Source organism: Rhinatrema bivittatum, chromosome 1, assembly GCF_901001135.1.
Source record: "Rhinatrema bivittatum chromosome 1, aRhiBiv1.1, whole genome shotgun sequence".
NCBI classification, from domain to species: Eukaryota; Metazoa; Chordata; class Amphibia; order Gymnophiona; family Rhinatrematidae; genus Rhinatrema; species Rhinatrema bivittatum.
Genome location: NC_042615.1, coordinates 456,782,034 through 456,801,666, shown reverse-complemented (window position 1 = coordinate 456,801,666; position 19,633 = coordinate 456,782,034). Strand labels below are relative to the sequence as shown.

The window sequence follows — 19,633 nt, the reverse complement described above, 5'->3', positions numbered from 1 at the left end:
GGCTCGGCACAGCTGATAAAAAAATTCGATAGTCCCGAAACGCTACGCGTGTCAGCAAAAACGGCTCGGCGTGTCATAGGTTAGCCATCACTGTCCTAGTGCAATGTCATCAACCTCAACTGATCTCTGGTTTTCCCTTCATAAGTAAGTATCCTCTTTGCTTGATCCATACATTCTAAAATTATGTTACTGTTTTTGCCTCTTCCATCTCCATTGGAAGGCAACTGTATATATATCCATTAGCCTTTCCACAAAATAATATTTTCTGATGTTATTCCTGAGTCTACCCTTTTCAGAGCTTTAACCCATAATCTCTAATTTTCAAAACTTTTTCTACAGTGAAAAAAAGATGTACTTCTTGTGCATTATTTACCAGAGAGATATTTGAATGTCTCTGTTCCATCCCTCTATCTCTCCTCGTCTCTATGATATATAAACTTAGAGGTAGATCTTAAAAAAGTACTCGTGCGCGAACAAAAGTATGCCGGATTTTATAAGATAAAATCCGGGGTCAGCGCGCGCAAGGCTGAGCAAAAAATCGGCATCCTGCGCGTGCTGAGCCGCGCAGCCTGCCTCGGAAATCAGAGCGGCCTCGGAGGGAACTTTCCTTCCCCGTCCCCCCACCTTCCCCTCCCTTCCCCTATCTACCCCACCCCCCAGCCCTACCTAAATCCCCCCTACCTTTTGTTTCCCGCACTGCCCCGGCATCCCCCGGCACAGACCGCCCTCCCGACCCACCCCCGACCCATCGCCACACCCCTGGACCTGCCCCGGACCGCCCCCTGACCCCAGACACACCCCCAGACTCCCGACATGCCCCCCCCCCCAGACATGCCCCCTCTCGCCCCTTTTACAAAGCCCCGGGACTTGCGCGCGCCTGGCTTTTAAAATCTAGCCCTTAGATTCTTGGCCCATCTCATAGAACTTTTGCTGCACACACTCCACCATTTTAGTAGTCTCTCTCTCTTTAACTTTTGTTGTTCTGATTCATTGCATTTCATAGATTTTACTATATGAACAACTTCTGTGTGTAAGATCTAAATTTTCATGCATGTGAACAAGTATTGCACTGTCAAAGAAATATTCCGTGGCCATCCCTAAACAAAAACAGGATGAAACAAAACAAGATAAGCAAAGAGATTCCATAATGGTGAATGGCAAAATATTTGAAAATTTTACAATAGCAAATTTGCTTAATGGGGACAATTTTTAAGGGATTCTCCATGGTTAAACAAGTGTTTACTAGCAGAGGAAGCCTGATTGAGAATTGCCTCTCCCACCTAAGGAGAAAGGGGCAGAGCTAGGGGCAGGGATAAGGCAGGACTCCACAATAACTCAATGAGATTTCATTTTGAAATCCTGGTGCATTCTTTATCCTGCATATTATACACTATGCAAAATACAAGGAGGTAAAGAATCACCACCAGATCAGCTGCTACTGGAATTTTCAAAGATAAACTCCATGGGGAGTTTCCCTCTGAAAATCAGCTTGCATGCCCATGACTACAAGATACCCCAGGGCCTGCAGGCACCAAGGCCACATTCAAAACTGGCCTCAATATTCTCACACTACAGTAAGGTAAATTTTCACATTCTGTGCATAAGAAAATAGTTACAATGTTCAGAGATTCTCAGAACACATTCCAAACAAACTTTTCAACAGTTTCACACAGCTTAGTCATTAATAACACCATCATTCAAAGTTTTGAATACTCAGGCTATTTCCATGTGACAATATTCAGATTGGAGCGTATATTATGTGCGTAACCCCGAAACCCCGCTCCTGCACACGCAGAACTAATTTTGATTAGGCCCCGGGACGCGTGTAAGTCCATGGGCTTGAAAAATAGGCAGGGCATGGCCAGAGGCCTCTCCACTGCCGCTGGGCCTGGGGATCACGCGGGCACTTGACCGGGACAGGCAGGCATAAATTTAAAAAATGAAGGTGAGGGGGGGTTTAGGTAGGGCTGGGGGGGGCGGAAGGAAAGTTTCCTCCGATGCCGCTCCGATTTTGGAGCGGCCTCGGAGGGAACGGGGAAAGCCATCGGGGCTCCCCTGGGGCTCGGTGCACGTAAAGTGCACGCGCATGTTATAAAATCGGGAGTAGATACGAATATCTGGCCCATTATTTCAAACTGTGATCCAGAATTTTCTTTTACTCATACATTTTAATAGTTGCTTAACTACAGTTGATGATGGGCTTAAATTGTTGAAACTCAAGGTCAAACTTGACAGATCCAAAACAAGCTGGACCTTATGGAAATATATTGCTGTTGCTGGTGATATCATTCAGACAACAGATGTTATTACCATACTAGGCACTGAAGTTGACTCATTAAAATGTACCAATAATATCACTTCCCAATGCAAATTAATTTTTCTCTTTGTTTATTCGTGGACTCAGCTGACCTCACGACACTCACTCGTTCTTTCTAGATTAGGCTACTGTAATGTCCTATTCTATTGGCTCACTTCTACACAATTGACATATTCAAATGGTTCAAAACATAACAGCCAAGTTGATCTTTGGGAAATCTAAATTCAATCATATTTCCTTTCCTTTTTGAATCACATTGTCTACCTATATCCCTGTGTATTCAATTTAAGATCAGTTTGAGTTTCAAAGGTGAAACCATGTCATGCACAGGTAGCAATCTTCCAAAGGTCTGACACACTAAGTGTGCTATAAGCCAGTCATAAGAGGCACTACCGGCAATATTTGCTTCTTTTTTGCCTTATAATTAATCAGCTTTTTATACACCACTCATATATACGTTTTTTAAATATATTTTTTTATGCAAGTAAAAACATATCTTAAAGGTCCTTCTATATATTTGACTACTTCTTAATTGCATCAAAACGCTCCAACACTGGCCGTGTTTCAAATGAACTGCTTCAGGGGGCCGACAAGACCTTCATCATAATGGTTCTTTGCCCTTCTTAATATTGCACAATACTCCATCTAAAAGAATATGTGCAAGTGAACATCTCTGCAAAATCTAACAATAGTGCACCACTATTTCCACTTCATCTCAGGCACATCCTAAATTGTTACTACTAGATAAAGACTTTCATGGATTTGGTCCTTACAGATATCAAAAAAATGGAGAAGAAAAAAATCTTGAGAGACATACAATTTATCTAAAACAGAAATAGAGGCTCTGAAATGTCTACGTAAAAACAATTTAATAATAAGACTAGCTGATAAGGGTAGTGCGATCGTTGTCTTACATCGAGATTAATATATTAATTAAGTCAATACACAATTGAACAACTCATTTCTATAAACCATTATCAATTGATCCAATAGTACAATTAAGTGATTCTATCAACAATATCCTTGAAGAAAAGGAATCTCAGCGGTTTTTGACCAGATGTGAAATACAGTTTTTCAAACCTTATTTTCCAAAAATAGTCTTTTACACTGTACCTAAAGTTCATAAAGATGCCCAAACCCCCCCCCCCAGTAGACGTATAGCTTTGTCAATGAAGTCAGTATTAGAAGTACTGTCTATATTTGAAGACCAATTTTTGAAAGAAAAGTTTCATTAGCCAAGTTTTATGTGAAAAACACCACTCATTTTCTGAACATTTTGATGAATTTACCACATATTTCATCTTCTACATTATTAGTGACATTAGATATTAGTGTGGAACTTGTGAGACTGGAAAATTGGGAATCCAAATGGCAGATGAAATTTAATGGGGATAAGTGCAAGGTCATGCACATAGGGAAAAATAACTCATGCTGTAGTTACACGATATTAGTTTCCATATTAAGAGCTGCCACCCAGGAAAGAGATCTAGGCATCATAGTGGATAATACATTGAAATTGTTGGCTCAGTGTGCTGTAGCAGTCAAAAAAGTAAAAGAAATATTAGTAATTATTAGGAAGTAGAGATGTGAACCGGAATCGGTTCGGTTCCGATTCAAATCATGCAATTTCTTTCATGCGGCCCGATCGCGGTTTTGTTTATCGGCTGTGCCCGATCCGATAAACAAAAAACCCACCCCGACCCTTTAAAACCGCTCCATTAGCCTCCACCACCCTCCCGATCCCCCCAAAAAATGTTTAAAATTACCTGGTGGTCCAGCGGGGGTCCCAGGAGCGTTCTCTCGCACTCGGGCTGTCGGCCAATAAACAAAAACCCCACCCCCGACCCTTTAAAACCGCTCCCTTAGCCTCTACCACCCTCCTGACCCCCCCAAAAAACGTTTTAAAATTACTTGGTGGTCCAGTGGGCCCCGGGAGCGACCTCCCACTCTCGGGCCGTCGGCTGCCACTAATAAAAATGGCGCCGATGGCCCTTACCATGTGACAGGGTAACCGTGCCATTGGCCAGCCCCTGTCACATAGTAGGAGCACTGGATGGCCGGCGCCATTTTTAAAGATGGTGCCGGCCGTCCACTGGATGGCCCACACCATTTATAAAGATGGCCCGTGCCATTTTTAAAGATGGCGCCGGCTGTCCAGTGCTCCTACCATGTCACAGGGGCAGGCCAATGGCACGGTTACCCTGTCACATGGTAAGGGCAAAGGGCCATCGGCACCATTTTTATTAGGGATGTGAATCGTTTTAGGACGATTAAAATTATCGTCCGATAATTTTAATATCGTCTTAAACCGTTATGGAACATAATACAATAGAGATTCTAACGATTTATCGTTATAAATCGTTAGAATCGTGAGCCGGCACACTAAAACCCCCTAAAACCCACCCCCGACCCTTTAAATTAAATCCCCCACCCTCCCGAACCCCCCCCAAATGAGTTAAATAACCTGCGGGTCCAGCGGCGGTCCGGAACGGCAGCGGTCCGGAACGGGCTCCTGCTCCTGAATCTTGTTGTCTTCAGCCGGCGCCATTTTCCAAAATGGCGCCGAAAAATGGCGGCGGCCATAGAAGAACACGATTGGACGGCAGGAGGTCCTTCCGGACCCCCGCTGGACTTTTGGCAAGTCTCGTGGGGGTCAGGAGGCCCCCCACAAGCTGGCCAAAAGTTCCTGGAGGTCCAGCGGGGGTCAGGGAGCGATTTCCCGCCGCGAATCGTTTTCGTACGGAAAATGGCGCCGGCAGGAGATCGACTGCAGGAGGTTGTTCAGCGAGGCGCCGGAACCCTCGCTGAACGACCTCCTGCAGTCGATCTCCTGCCGGCGCCATTTTCCGTACGAAAACGATTCGCGGCGGGAAATCGCTCCCTGACCCCCGCTGGACCTCCAGGAACTTTTGGCCAGCTTGTGGGGGGCCTCCTGACCCCCACGAGACTTGCCAAAAGTCCAGCGGGGGTCCGGAAGGACCTCCTGCCGTCCAATCGTGTTCGTCTATGGCCGCCGCCATTTTTCGGCGCCATTTTGGAAAATGGCGCCGGCTGAAGACAACAAGATTCAGGAGCAGGAGCCCGTTCCGGACCGCCGCTGGACCCGCAGGTTATTTAACTCATTTGGGGGGGGGGGTTCGGGAGGGTGGGGGATTTAATTTAAAGGGTCGGGGGTGGGTTTTAATGTGCCGGTTTTGCGATTTTTTGATTTTTCACGATTTTTCACGATATTTTACCCCCCCAAACGGCAACAATACGATTCCCTCCCCCTCCCAGCCGAAATCGATCGTTAAGACGATCGAGGACACGATTCACATCCCTAATTTTTATTAGTGGCAGCAGACGGCCCGAGAGCGGGAGGTTGCTCCCGGGGCCACTGGACCACCAGGTAATTTTAAAACTTTTTTTTTGGGGGGGGGGGGGGGTCGGGAGGGTGGTAGAGGCTAAGGGAGCGGTTTTAAAGGGTCAGGGTGGGTTTTTAGGTTGTGTCCTAACTCCCATTAGTGTGCACTAACCCGATTAATGATTTTTTCACGATAAATCGATGGAATTTCTATTGTATTGCACTCTTTAACGATTAATGACGATTTAAAAAAATATCGGACGATATTTTAAATCGTCAAAAAACGAGTCACATCCCTATTAGGAAGGGAATGGTGAATAAAATGGAAAGTGTCATAATGGCCCTGGGGCAGATCTTAAAACCTGCGCATGGGCGTAGATTTGTTCACGCAACCCGGCGCAAACAAATCTACACCTGATTTTATAACGTGCGTGCGCAGCCACGCATGTTATAAAATCCAGGATCAGTGCGCGCAAGGGGGTGCACAACTGTGCAACTTGTGTGCGCCAAGCCGCGCAGCCTTCCTCCATCCCCTCTGAGACGCTCCAAAATTGGGGCAGCCTCGGAGGGAACTTTCCTTCCACCTCCCCCCAGCCCTACCTAAATCCCCCCCCCCCCCCCACCTTGTGTTGTCAAAGTTATGCTTGCGCAAGGCAGGCGTAACTTGCGTGCGCCAGCCAGATGCCGACGAGCGAACCTCCGGCACGGCCTCTGCGCTGGAGGTCTTGGGAACACCCCCGGACCGCCCATTTTTGAAAGCCCTGGGAGATACGTGTATCTCGGGGCTTGCGAGCGCGCTGCCAAGCCTATACAAAATAGGCTCGGGGTAAGACCGCACCTTGAGTACTGTGTAGAATTCTGGTCACCGCATCTCAGAAAAGATATAGTTGTGATGGAGAAGGTACAGAGAAGGGTGACCAAAATGATAAAGGGAATGGAACAGCTCCCCTATGAGGAAAGGCTGAAGAGGGTAGGGCTGTTCAGCTTGGAGACGAGACAGCTGAGGGGGGATATGATAGAGGTCTTTAAAATCATGAGAGGTCTAGAACAGGTAAATGTGAATTGGTTATTTACTCTTTCAGATAATAGAAGGACCAGGGGGCACTCCATGAAGTTAGCATGTGGCACATTTAAAACTAATCGGAGAACGTTCTTTTTCACTCAACACACAATTAAACTCTGGAATTTGATGCCACAGGATGTGGTTAGTGCAGTTGGTACAGCTGGGTTTAAAAACGTTTTGGATAAGTTCTTAGATGAGAAGTCTATTACCTGCTATTAATCAAGTTGACTTAGAAAATAGCCACTACTCTTACTAGCAAGCATCAGTAGCATGAGATTTAGTTTTTGGGTACTTGCCAGGTTCTTATGGCCTGGATTGGCCACTGTTGAAAACAGGATGCTGGGCGTGATGGACCCTTGCTCTGACCCAGTATGGCAATTTCTTATGTTCTTATGTAGTGTGCTTTACACAAATATCCGCCACGATCAGACACTCCAAATAATGCAAAAGACCTTAGAAAAGCATCCAGTACACCTTCCGATTTCATAATGTGACTGGCTACCATAGTTTAAAAAATTATTATGTTTCATTCATGGACAAATTTTATTTACAACAAGGAGCAGCAAAGGGAGCCACCATGGCCCCAAGTATAGCCAGTTTGTATAAAACTTGCTTTGAAGATACTTACTTGTACAAATCACAAATTTTTAAACATATTGTTATATGGCTTCAATATATTGACAACATTTTTTCTTATGGACTTTGACTGTAGAACATCTTGAACAATTCTTTGTCTGGCTCAACATTCTTCATCCTCATTTATAATTCACTCATAACTTCAATTTTCACCAGATGTCTTACCTGGATATCCTAATTACAAAACACTAACATATTACACAGCACTAAGCCATGGAGAAAGACCTCTCTGCAAAAATGTCACTTAATAAATGAAGACTGTGTTGATCTCAAGTTTGATTTATTGAATACTTTAAAATTGGATCCATGAACCTTTACCCGACTATACCCTCTCCTATGGTGTTTACCTAACTGTATACCGCTCATCTCCTCCACTCTTTATTAGCTCGAGAAACACATTGTTACATTTTATTAGTTTCCATCCCTTTTATCTATGACATAATTTGCCAATAGGACAATTTCTCAGATTACGTCGCATTTGTTCCACTAAAGAGGAATTTAATAAGCAAGCCCAAGATCTGAGTGTCAGATTTCTTTGCAGAGGGTATCCTTTTTGCAGCATTAGGAAAGCATATAATCGGGCTTAAAACACTGAACGCACATGGCTTCTACGCGTTTCAACACACACTGAAGAAAATAAATTAACATGTGCTACTTTACTCTCATCTGGCTTCTACCGTTTCTTCCATTATCTTCAGACATTGGAACATTTTACAGCTGCACCATTTTTTGAAGCACTACCAGTTGTAGTGTACACTAGGGGGAAAAATAGTCGGGACTGGATAGTGAAATCTGATGTCTCAATTCCAAATAAACAAATTTTAAATATTTCACAAATGGGACTTTTTTCTGGTGATGCTTGTGCTATTTGTTCACTTGCCATCACAGGACAAGACATCAGGATTCCAGGTTACAACCGAGCTATTCATCTGTTCTCAAGAAAAGATTGCCAAACTACGGTTGTAGTATATTACCTCATTTGTCCGTGCCAGAAGCTTTATGTTGGAAAGCCTAAGAGGAAAATTAAAACCAGACTTATAGAACATAAAACTGCATTAAAAATCAAAGGATTCAAGCCCTTTTGGTGGCAGACTGTATTGAACATAATCATGCTTTTCAGGATCTCAGATGGGGTATTTTATAATATTTCCCCCCACCGGGACGTGCTCATGAGCTCTATCTCCTTACTCAAGAACAATTTGGATTTTTACTTCAAGTACAGAAGCCCCACAAGGTCTAAATCTTGAGCTTGAACGGTATTCTATTATTTAAAATGCTAAAATCTAAAAACCTAAATACCTAAATTGTTTAGGAATTCATTTCTGGTTCATTATATATTTGATGTCACAGGTCTTGAACTTCCGGTTGCATTATGGCACCAAATACTCGATGTCGCCACAGCACGTAAGCCTAAGAAGGTTGTGCTTTGTGGTGCGCTACTGTATAGATTTTGCAGAGATGTTCATGTGCACATATTCTTTTAGATGGATTATTGCGCAATACTAAGAAGTGCAAAGAACCATTATGATGAAGGTCTTGTCGGCCCCCTGAAGCAGTTCGTTTGAAATACACCCAGTATGAGATTTTGATGGACTTTAAGAAGTACTCAAATATACAGAAGGACTTTAAGATAAGTTTTTACTTGCATAAAAAAATATATAAAAAATGTATATATAAAAGAGTGGTGTATAAAAAGCCGATGATTAATTATAAGGCAAAAGAAGGCAAATATTGCCGGTAGTACCTATTATGACTGGCTTATAGCACACTTAGATGTGTCAGACTTTTGGAAGAGGACTACCTGTGCATGACAAGGTTTAACACTTAACCCTCTATTTCACCATATTAGATTTTTGTATCCAATGCTTTCAAAGGTCTACATTGGGGAGCATATTCCTCTCTCTCCATGCTCATGTCCCTTAGTTATCAACTCTCTTTCTACAATTGTCCCAGAAAGAATTTTTAGTGCTGGCTTCACTGAGGGAGATATGTTTTGAGAATACGAGGGAGATTTTTTTTTTTTTGAGCCCCTAGTTTTTTTGAACTCACTGCTGCTATACATAAGAATTGAGAAAAATTATTTAAAATAGCAAAAGGCTCTCAAGACATCTCTCTCTCAAAGCTTTTCACTTAATTTATCTAATCTTAGGAATTCTATCAAAGCTTTATCTAGTTAATTCATTTTAATTTAGTAATTTTATTTCTCCCGTTTTGTTGCCATTTACTTGCTTTTTACTAGGATTTCTGATTTCACAACTTGTTTTTTTCATGTTTAGCCATTTGTTTAGTTTTATCATGATATGTTTTAGCTGTCAATGTTAGCACATTTTTATTGTATATTTAGTTCTCTTGTTTATTATGGTATAATATAATTAATGTTAGCATATTTGGTTTTTTTTTTTTTTTTTTACTTGTACATCGCTGTTTTACAAATGTGATTAATCAAGAAATTGAAAAAAAACAAAACATTCCAAGAAAGACCTTATTCATTGTCTGCCACTAAAAGGCCTGCCTGTTGACATTTGCTTTAGTAACATAGATCTGAAATAGAATTGGTCTACTATATGTGGCACATTACCAAAACACGGGTTCAGTATGGACAGGGTACAGATAACTTGACTTTCACCATTTATAAATTCATTTTCCATTATTCTTGATCAGTGTCTTTGGTTTATACAAAGGTCAAAGTCACACTTTATATTGTATCTACAATTCTTTATACAGTATAATACAATTGTTAGCTCATCTGCCCATTTTCACCTATTTTAATGCCATATCTTTTATTACAACATAAAATATAATAAAAAAAATGCAATCATCGAAACCTTTAGGTTGGTTTCTCCTTAGCAAGAATATCTAAGATACTATTATATATAATACTATGCATTTGACAGTACACAAGGTTCACACATTGAGATACAACATAGAAAAATGCCCATTCCAATTCTGTTCATCCAAGTGGCTTTCTGAATATGACAAATATTTATGTTAAAGGTTGTTAAAGAATGAGAACTGCAAGATACAGGGATTATAGGCAGTTTTATTGTCAAACAGGAAAATGACAATTACTTGTAAATGAATCCCTGATGATTTAGAAATGATGCTTGTTTTCTTAATCTGGGAACTGCAGTGTGGCATTTTAAAATAAAGAAAATAATTACAGCAATAAATTAAGAAAACATACAGAAGAAAAATACTCAGAGTAAGAAACAGAAAGGACAATAGTTAGGTTCAGAATACCTTCTTCTCAGAGCTGCATTCTTTTGATCTTATATTTGTCCACAAAGTAGAGTTTCAATTAATATTTTTCAAGCAATATATAAAAACCTCCTAATGCCAGTTAAAGTATTTAACTTCCAAAAGGTTTTCCTTTTTTCCTTACCAACTTAAAGTTCAAATGAATTCAAGCCACAAAGCATAAGATAGCAGCAAGAAAGGGAATAAGTACAAATTATGTGCCCACAAGTTCCATTTTTAACAACTTTTTGTTAACCAAAACAGTAGTACTCGTCTGAATCATTTTTATTACGCTTGTGAAAGGACTGGCTATCTATGGAATTTCCTATAAGATGTGCATCGCTAAACTGGTCCAAATCAGAAGGGGTGCAATGACCGGGGACATCATCTGCCAAGGTATCCAGATAACTCCCCACCGATATTCCATCCATTCCATCACTGCAGTCCTGTAAGCTGTTGTAACTCCCCCGAAACGATGTGTCTTGACTCTCCAACAAGCTGCACAGGCTGCCGCTTAAACTGCTGCCCCTGCTAGTTATGATGCCTTTCTCTTCAATTATCCACTTGATGGACTCAATGCTTTCATTGATGATGAGCAGCTGGTGCATCAGTTTGACGTCAGTGGCTCTCAGAAGAACCTGTGTACGAGACAATGATGTTTGAGCTTCATTATAATTTGCAAGTGAACAATGATTGCAAAAATAGCAATAGTATGGATATGGCCATTGACTATCAGAATAAAACAAATAGGAGTTTCAAAGCTATACAGAGAATCCTCATTTGTTTTCAGGCAAATTAATTCATGAGATTATGGACATTCCAGTAAATACTCTAGGTATCACTTATTCAACAGAAGAGTTTCCATTGTCTTTCACTTTCCCTGAATGTTCTAGCGTATTATATAATATCAACAGAAAAGAGCCACCAAGCCCTATTTAAAATTAAACCTTACACTCTAAATAATAGATCAAGTTTTACTTCCTTCTCCCTCCCCCCCACCATAAAAAAAAAATGTTGCTTTGTCTCATTACAGGCCTTGAGTGTCATTCTCTTTGATAATGTATCATTGCCTTAGAAGCACACGCTGAAGTTTATAATTGTTTACCTAGACAGTACATGGTAAGTTTGTTGACTTTTTCACGTAACTGTTTTAGGAATGCAAGAATTCCAAAAAATGCATGTTGTTTGAACTGTTTAATGAAATCACATCCTAACATCAGATCGCAAAAAAAAAAAAAAAAAAAAATAATCACAATTTTGTCCAGTATTACATAAAAAGGTTGGATGCTATTTTATATTTCTGTTGTGATTCACCAAGAGAAACAAATGATAGGATCAGTGGAATATAAATATTCACAAATAAACAAACAAACATGGGCAGCTGTAACTTTTTGGCTCTCCTCTTCCCTTCACTCTTTCATATAATTTACGACAATATGATAAATTATCAAAAAAACTACAAATCAAGCAATCTTGGATAACAGAAGCTGCAATTTTATCTAATAATGAAAGAACAGATGACAGAAAATATCATGGGGGGGGGGCAAAAACTGGGGGAGTGTCATACAAACCCCTCCTTTATACTCTGCAATACAAAAGCAGCATCACATCAATTAATTTGTTTTGTAAAACAGCACATTTAAAAAAAAAAAAAGTATTCCTACAAGAAGGATCAACTTGACTACATGGAAAACTGAACCAAAGACCCACATCCAACTGTCCTGCACTTCCTGTGACTTACTCTTGCAATGGTAACATCCAAACCCTCAAGTTGCTTTAAGCAATAAAACAAATTAAACAATGATATAGGTAAAGCAAAATTTTACTAGATAGACAGCTTATTAAAACACAGGAAACAAAATCCAACTCCAACTTGGCTCAGAGTCGGTACCAGAGTATTAGGTGCCCTAGGCAAACCTTCAGCCCCTCTTCCTCCCACACACAAACTCACTCACTCAGGCACCTCTTAATCGCTCCCCACAGAATAAAATATATAACCATTTTAATTCTGTCCCATTAAACCATACACATGGTGTAATGGGACACAATGAAAAGGTTTAAGCATGGAGAAATAAAAGATTTTGATAAAGGCTTGTGATGAGACTACGTGTTGAAACAATTAATTTCGTGTGTGTGTTAACCGGAGAAAACAGTGATGCGAGATTTGCTTGAGAAGGGGATGATGAGCGTGCTCATTAGAAGGTTAAGTGACTGAAGCTAAGATTGGGAAAGTAAGACCACCACACCAGAACAGGTGTATGTTAGGTGGACCCATGCGAATAACAGGACTCATTGAAAGTATTCGCTGCCATCAACTCCTTACTTACCAACCTCCACCTTGCTCTAAACACTGCCAAAACTGAACTCCTCCTCATATCCCATCACCCTCCTACCAATCCCGCACTCACAATTGACTCTATCAAGATTCCTCATGTACAGCCCTGCGCAAGGAACCTGGGGGTCCTAATTGACCAACAACTGAACTTCAAAAAACATATCAGTGCCATACTCAAAGAGGGTTTCTTCAAACTTAAAGTCTTAAAAAACATGAAACCTCTCCTTCACGCTAGTGACATCCGCACTGTCGTCCAGTACTGTAACTCCCCAAGAGGGAGTTACAGTAATCCATCCAAGATGGATTACTGTAACTCCCTCTTACTTGGCCTACCCTACTCCTCCTTAAAGCCCCTCCAAATGCTACAGAACACTGTAGCTAGAACCCTCTCCAACGCTCACAAATATGACCATATTTCCCCTATACTGAAGGACCTACACTGGCTCCCTATTCCCTCCCGCATCCTCTTTAAATCCCTGACCATTATCCATAAAGCCTTATATTCCCATCACTCCAACTGGCTGGTAGATCCCCTCCAATTTGCCTGCTCGAATCGACCGACAAGGACCACTAACAAAGGGTTCCTCCATGTGCCATCTCTAAAGAAAGCACACCTCACAGCTACAAGGGATCGGGCGCTCTCCATTGCTGGACCTATGCACTGGAACTCACTCCCAACCCACCTCAGACTTGAACCTTGCATCACCAAATTCAGAGCCCAGCTCAAAACCTGGCTATTCAAACAAGCCTTTCCCCAACACCCTTGATGAATATTGAATTGTGATGGATCACGACCTGAATTTGACTATGTCCTTGTTCTTATGACATTATAGTTCACTTGTTGTTTGTTCCCATGCTTCTCTGCTCTCCTATTGGGTTTTTGTACCCCTTACCCTTCCCCTGTTACTTGTAATTTCCATTGCTTTTGTTCCATGTAAACCGAGGTGATGTTTCGACTAACATCGGTATAGAAGACTCTTTAAATAAATAAATAAGGAAATGTTTATTGAAAGCGTTTGGAGAAGTTAAGGAGGCATAGGGATTTATCTTTGGTTGTATGAATGAAAAAGGATTTGTGTTATCCCTGATGACGCCCCGAGGTGAGGGGTGAAACGAGGTTCTCATCAGACTACAGTATATAATCTTCAGTGTTAAGCACATTATGTTCAGGAAACATGTTTTAATATGTGATGGGGTTATTGGTTTTAGATGATATTTTGTGGAGAATGTGTGAGGTTTGAAGTATGTGTGGTATGAATGTGGGGTAAGGTATGAATGGGTATGAGGGTTTAAGGTTTCATATCTTTTATTGATATGCTTGTATGATCTATGACACATTGTTCAAAAGATGTTAATGGTCCGTGGGTTATATAAAAGTTGTTCTATGATAATTTTTATGTAGAATACAGTATAAATATTGCTGGAGACAGTGTGCACATTAAAGTATAAGTAAAGTTGAAAACAGTTTGTATAATAAAGTATAATGTAAAATTGCTAGATAGTTTATTCCTATTCCAAGAGCATAATTTCACTAAAAAGCGAGACCCAGACACTCTCCACATTGCTTTTATGCATGTACTTTCGGCATGGATTATTGGCGCGAATGCAGCCACTTATTACATAGGGCCTCACCACACATATGTGCACTCGTTTCTTCATGAGTGCGCTGATTTGTGCGCACAAATCATTTGCATAATTTTTTTTTTTTTTTTTTACATCCTGCGAAGGCACCGGCTTTAGCTGCACATGGTGATCAAAACCCCATGCTCACAACTAGCGCCCGTTTCGCTGCAGATCTTATTACATCGGCCCCATAGAAAGGAAACAGTAGAGTGGTTCCAACTCCAGTAGAGCAGCCCTTGTGCTGCTTTGGAAGAGCAAGGTCGCCTGGCAGAAGACCATCACCTTGCTGTTGCTAGACGTGATCTCGTAATTAGGGTCAGCCCTCCAAATGATGCTTTACCCTCTTGTGCCAAAAATGTATCTCCAGGGGTCCATGTCCAGGAAGGAAGGGTTAGGGCAGTCAGCGTAGTAGGCAATTTGAAATAATTTGCCTGCCTGGTGCAAAGGTAGCAGACATCACGCACAAGATTTGAGCGAGCACTGGGGAGGAACTGTTTGTTGTGGTACATGAGTGTGCCAATGGCACAGGAAGGTGCAGGAGGGAGGTTCTGGAGGCTAAATTTAAGTTTAAGTAATTGAAATCCAGAACCTCCAGGGTTGCACTCTCAGAAATGCTCCCTGTTCCACGCCCAGGACCCCAGAAGCAGGCTGCGCTCCAGAGTCTCAATGTGTGAAGATGGCGATAGTGCAGGGAAGAGGGTTTTAGATTGGTTAGGTAATGGCGAATATTCTGGGGAAGGGGAAGCCTATTCCAAATGGGAGGGGCTCCTTCCTCAACCAGGGTGGAATCAGACTGATGGTGCTAACAAAAAAAAAAAAAAAAGGAGAAAAAGCAGCTTTTAAACTAGAATATGGGGGAAAGCAGGCAGTCACTCAGCAGTGCATGGTCCGGAGGAAGGTTTCTGCAAAGGATACAGGCAAACTAAGTTAGAATGTCACAATAGAGAGGTGGTTGTAAAAGCTGAAAAAGTCCAGGTGCATTTAAATATACAATGTACAGCTACAAATGTTTCCAAGCTGCCTGATTCATCTGATAATAAGAAGATTGTGGGTACATATAAAAATAGAAATACCTTCTTTAAAATGTTTGTAGGAAAATGACAGAAGTTTGAAAAATAAGACTAGAGGGTTAGACTATATGGCGTAAAGGAAGATTACAGACATAACAGGCATCTCGGAGACCTGGTGGAAGGAACAAACAATGGGAAACTAACACCAGGGTACAAATTATAGCAAGATGACAGGACAGATAAAATTGGTGATGGGTCAGTTCTATATGCAAAGGATGGCATAGAGTCAAGCAGGATAAAAGTTGTGTAAGAAAAAAAACTGCACTCTGGAATCCTTATGGTCAGAAAGTGTACAGAGGAATCACATAGTAGTGGGCATATACTGTATTACTGCCTGCCTGGCCAGGATGAGGAAAAGGACTATGACATGCTAGCAGGGATTAGACTAGCTAGTAAAATGGGTAACACAATTATCTGAGCACTGATTGGGTAAAGGTCACATCAGGGCATGAAGGGAGGTAAAACATGCATGGAACCAATGGTGGGGGGAACCATAGAAGATCTCGTTCTCAATGGCATGTGGTGCAAGAGATAAAGGTGGTGAATCCGCATAGCCACAAGCGATCATAATGTAATAATATCTGGCATCATCAGTGGAGGCAAATACTACTTCCGTAGCATTTAAGTATAAAAATGGAGACTATGCTAAATATGTTAGAAAAAAAAAAAAGACCTAAAACGAGAAATTCACAAGGTTAAAAACTTGCAGAAGGTGAGGACAGTTTTTAAAATTACCACCCGTGAGGCCCAGACAAAACATATTCCATGCATTAAAAAAAAAGGTCGAAGGAAACCCAATTGACTGCTGGTGTAGTTTCATACTGAAGTGAAAGAGGCAATAAAAGGCAAAAGGGCATCATTCAAAAATGGAAAGTAGACCCAACTGAGGAAAACAGGGAACAGCATAAGCACTAGAAATCAGATGTTTTAAAAAAAGTAATCAGACAGGCTAAGGAGGTAACTTTCAGAGGAACGACGCGCAAAAATGTCACACACTATCGCAGCAATTTTCAAAAGCCATTTACTCGTTTAAGGTGCGCTTACATGAGAAAATCCTATGGACAAATTCAAAGGCATATATTGTAGCAATTTTGAAAAGTCCACTTTCGAGTAAAATGCATTTATAGGTGTAAAACCTAATTTTAAAAAGTGTGTAAATGCTTTTTGAAAGCAGGTCCTTAGAGAATTTGAAAAGATGCTTACCACCGAAGTACAAACTAATAAAAACTTTTCAAGTACATCCGAAGCAAAAAATCCTGTGAGGGAGTCAGTTGGCAGCTAGAAGACTGAGGGGTAAAGTAGGGTGCAGTTTTTGCATAGGGCATCCGCTAGCCTAGAGCCAGCTCCATGCACACATTTACACCTGCCAATGTGTGTGCATACCTTTTTTTTTTTTTTTTTTTTCAGAAAACTAAGCACATAATTTCAAACTCTGCCCCCAACCCTGCCCATAAAAACTCCTCTCCATATGTTGAGGGTAAAAAGCACATGCACATAGGCCTTGCATGCATAATTTTGACAGCATATTGGGTGGGTAATGTTGAAGAAGCCCATTTCTGTTTTATTTAAGGAAATGGCTTTGAAAAATACCCCCTCCCCCCAGGGCAATTTTCAAAAGAGTTTAGTTGGACAACTATCTGAGTAAAATTAGGGGCTGAAATTTGCCCTCCTCCTTTGAGGGTAGCAGTACCCCATGCTGTTTCACAGTGGGGATGTTTCTTAACTCTGCCTCAGAGGGGGTAGGGATGGGCACGGGGGTGGGAGGAGGGTAGAGCCAACAGACATCACAGGGAGATTTCACTGCCTGGTGCAAAGCAGGGGAAAAAAAAAATCTGTGAGCACTTTATATCCGTGGTGCTGCTGCGCATCTTGAAAGGGAAACTCTGTGGGGAGTTTCCTTCTGACAATGCGTTTTTCAGCCCAGGGGTGCCAGCTTAATACCCAGGGAACAGAGTCGTGACTTCCTTTCCTATCTGCTGTGCATCACACACACACGTGTTTTCTCAAGAACGTTCTCCAATACTTGTAAGAAACATAATGAAATATTCTTATTGTCTTTAAACGAGAGAAAGAGAGATCTATTTCACCTTGGTCTACTGACGCAAGTGTCTGGCTTACAATATGTAAACAAAATGTCTGAAGACATAACAAAAGTGCACCTGAACTGGCCTCCTTTCAGTCAGGAAGCTCAACAATCATCGTAGCCTGCACTTATAATGCCAGCCCTTCCAGACTTTAACAAATCTGAGGCATCTTGTGGATTTTACTGCGGGCTGTTGCGGCAACCTTCAACTGGCTCCGCTGAAGTCTACACATTGCTGGTAGTCTAAAAACATAGTTTCCCCAACCAGTGTGCCATGGCACGCGCCGCTCCGCTGTCAGGTGATGCCACGGAAAAGAAAAAAAAAAAAGTCACCACCGGCAGGTACTCAGGTGCAGACCAGAACCTGGGCTCTACTCTCAGCACCCTGCAACAAGGGACGCCTGCAATGGCCCTTACACATGCAGAAACTGCTTTCTGAGCACACGGCTGTCTCCGGAGGGTGGGAATTAACGGGCAGAATGAACAGCAGTTGCAACCGAGTCACCTAGTGCAGATTCTGGCAATTCTAACTCTATCTGCAGTGTCCAACACTCTTTGGCATCCTCCATACCAAACAGCAGGCAGACAGTGTCACAACTGCAAGGGCTGGTGATAATCCCACACCACCCCCCGTCCCCCTCCACAATTAGATTGGCACGCAACAACGTGGAAACTATGCATTCTGGTTTCACAGTGGGGCTGCTTGTCTCTTTCCAAAGGCGCTGAAACACCTTTTTTTTGAGGGAGCAATGCAAAATCTATAAACAAACCCAGGGAACCACCAAACCAAAAGATTCTACCAGGAAACTTTCCCTAGGGCTAACGGCAAGCCCGTCCCCAGAGAAGCCATTCATCATTATTAGAGTTCCTTTGGGCACTGTGCCAAAGAAAGAGTCAGGCAACATTTATTCCATTCACAAACTATCATACCCTGAAGGGGCATCGGTCAATGATTTTATTTCCCCTTAATTGTGCTCAGTGCAGTAAGCATCCGGAAGCAATTCTTGCAAAGGCTGATACTGAATCCGCCTTCAATGTCAGTCAGCCTTTGCCCGTCCAGCCTTCTTATATCTGGTTATTGGGTTTTGCATGCGACAAAAAAACCCCCGTAAAACTGAAACGCATGGCCAAGAGCTGTTCTGTGTGTACTTCCACATGCTCTGCACATTTGTCCACTGTACACCAAACTGTACTCAAAGTCCAAAAACACAAAAATCTCAGTCTCTTTCACACACTCCTTCCCAAAAAGGTAAGCTCTTTGGGACAGGAACCCTTCCACTCTGGGCCCTCCCAGTTCCTTATTTGTATTGCGGATCTTCACAGTTCCTTTCTTTGCTGAGCTTCTGGCCGAATTGCTTGATCAGCCAATACCCTGCATTTTCCCAGGCGGACTGTTCTCCCTTGGGTACCCTTCATCCTTTTCTCTAAGGCATTCCGCGGACCCTAAAACTTTCTCTGAAACACTTTTTCCCAATCACTCTGGTGAATCAGCTTGATCTTCCTCGGCTCTGGATCATCTTGCCCCTTTCAGGCATTCCTTCCCCAAAAGGATATCACAACTTCTTCAGGCCCTGTGACAGGTACAGACCACCCAAGTGTCCTCCGCAAGCAGAGACACCTGCTCCCTCAGCCTTGTGCTAAAGGCTGATTCCAGACTCCTCCTGCCCGCCCATATCACATGTAACATCTCAAAGTACTCCCAGCATTAACACGCCTACAGAGTGCCGACCTCACACTTCAGGGGCAGGATCTGGACGAAGGCCTCGGACTCACGCTGCTGGTAGGTGACCTGTTGAGGCCACAGATGCCGTGTCACTAAAAGGGCAAACACCGCTCATAAGAAGCAGAATTTGGGGGCCCCCTGCACTGAGGAGGTGCAGAGTAAAATGTTTGCTTACTATGTCGTTTCATATCCACACACGTCTT

At 42.1% G+C, this 19,633-nt stretch overlaps 1 protein-coding gene across 1 annotated transcript in view; it reads right to left on the bottom strand.

Moving 5' to 3' along the window:
* Window positions 1–10,379: 10,379 nt before the first annotated feature.
* The window catches only part of LURAP1L (leucine rich adaptor protein 1 like), a 79,772-nt gene continuing 70,518 nt past the window's right edge, over window positions 10,380–19,633 (bottom strand). The window contains exon 3 of the mRNA XM_029605494.1: window positions 10,380–11,234. Coding sequence (XP_029461354.1) covers window positions 10,848–11,234 — 387 coding nt within the window. The 3' untranslated portion in view covers window positions 10,380–10,847. The remainder of the gene's footprint in view (window positions 11,235–19,633) is intronic.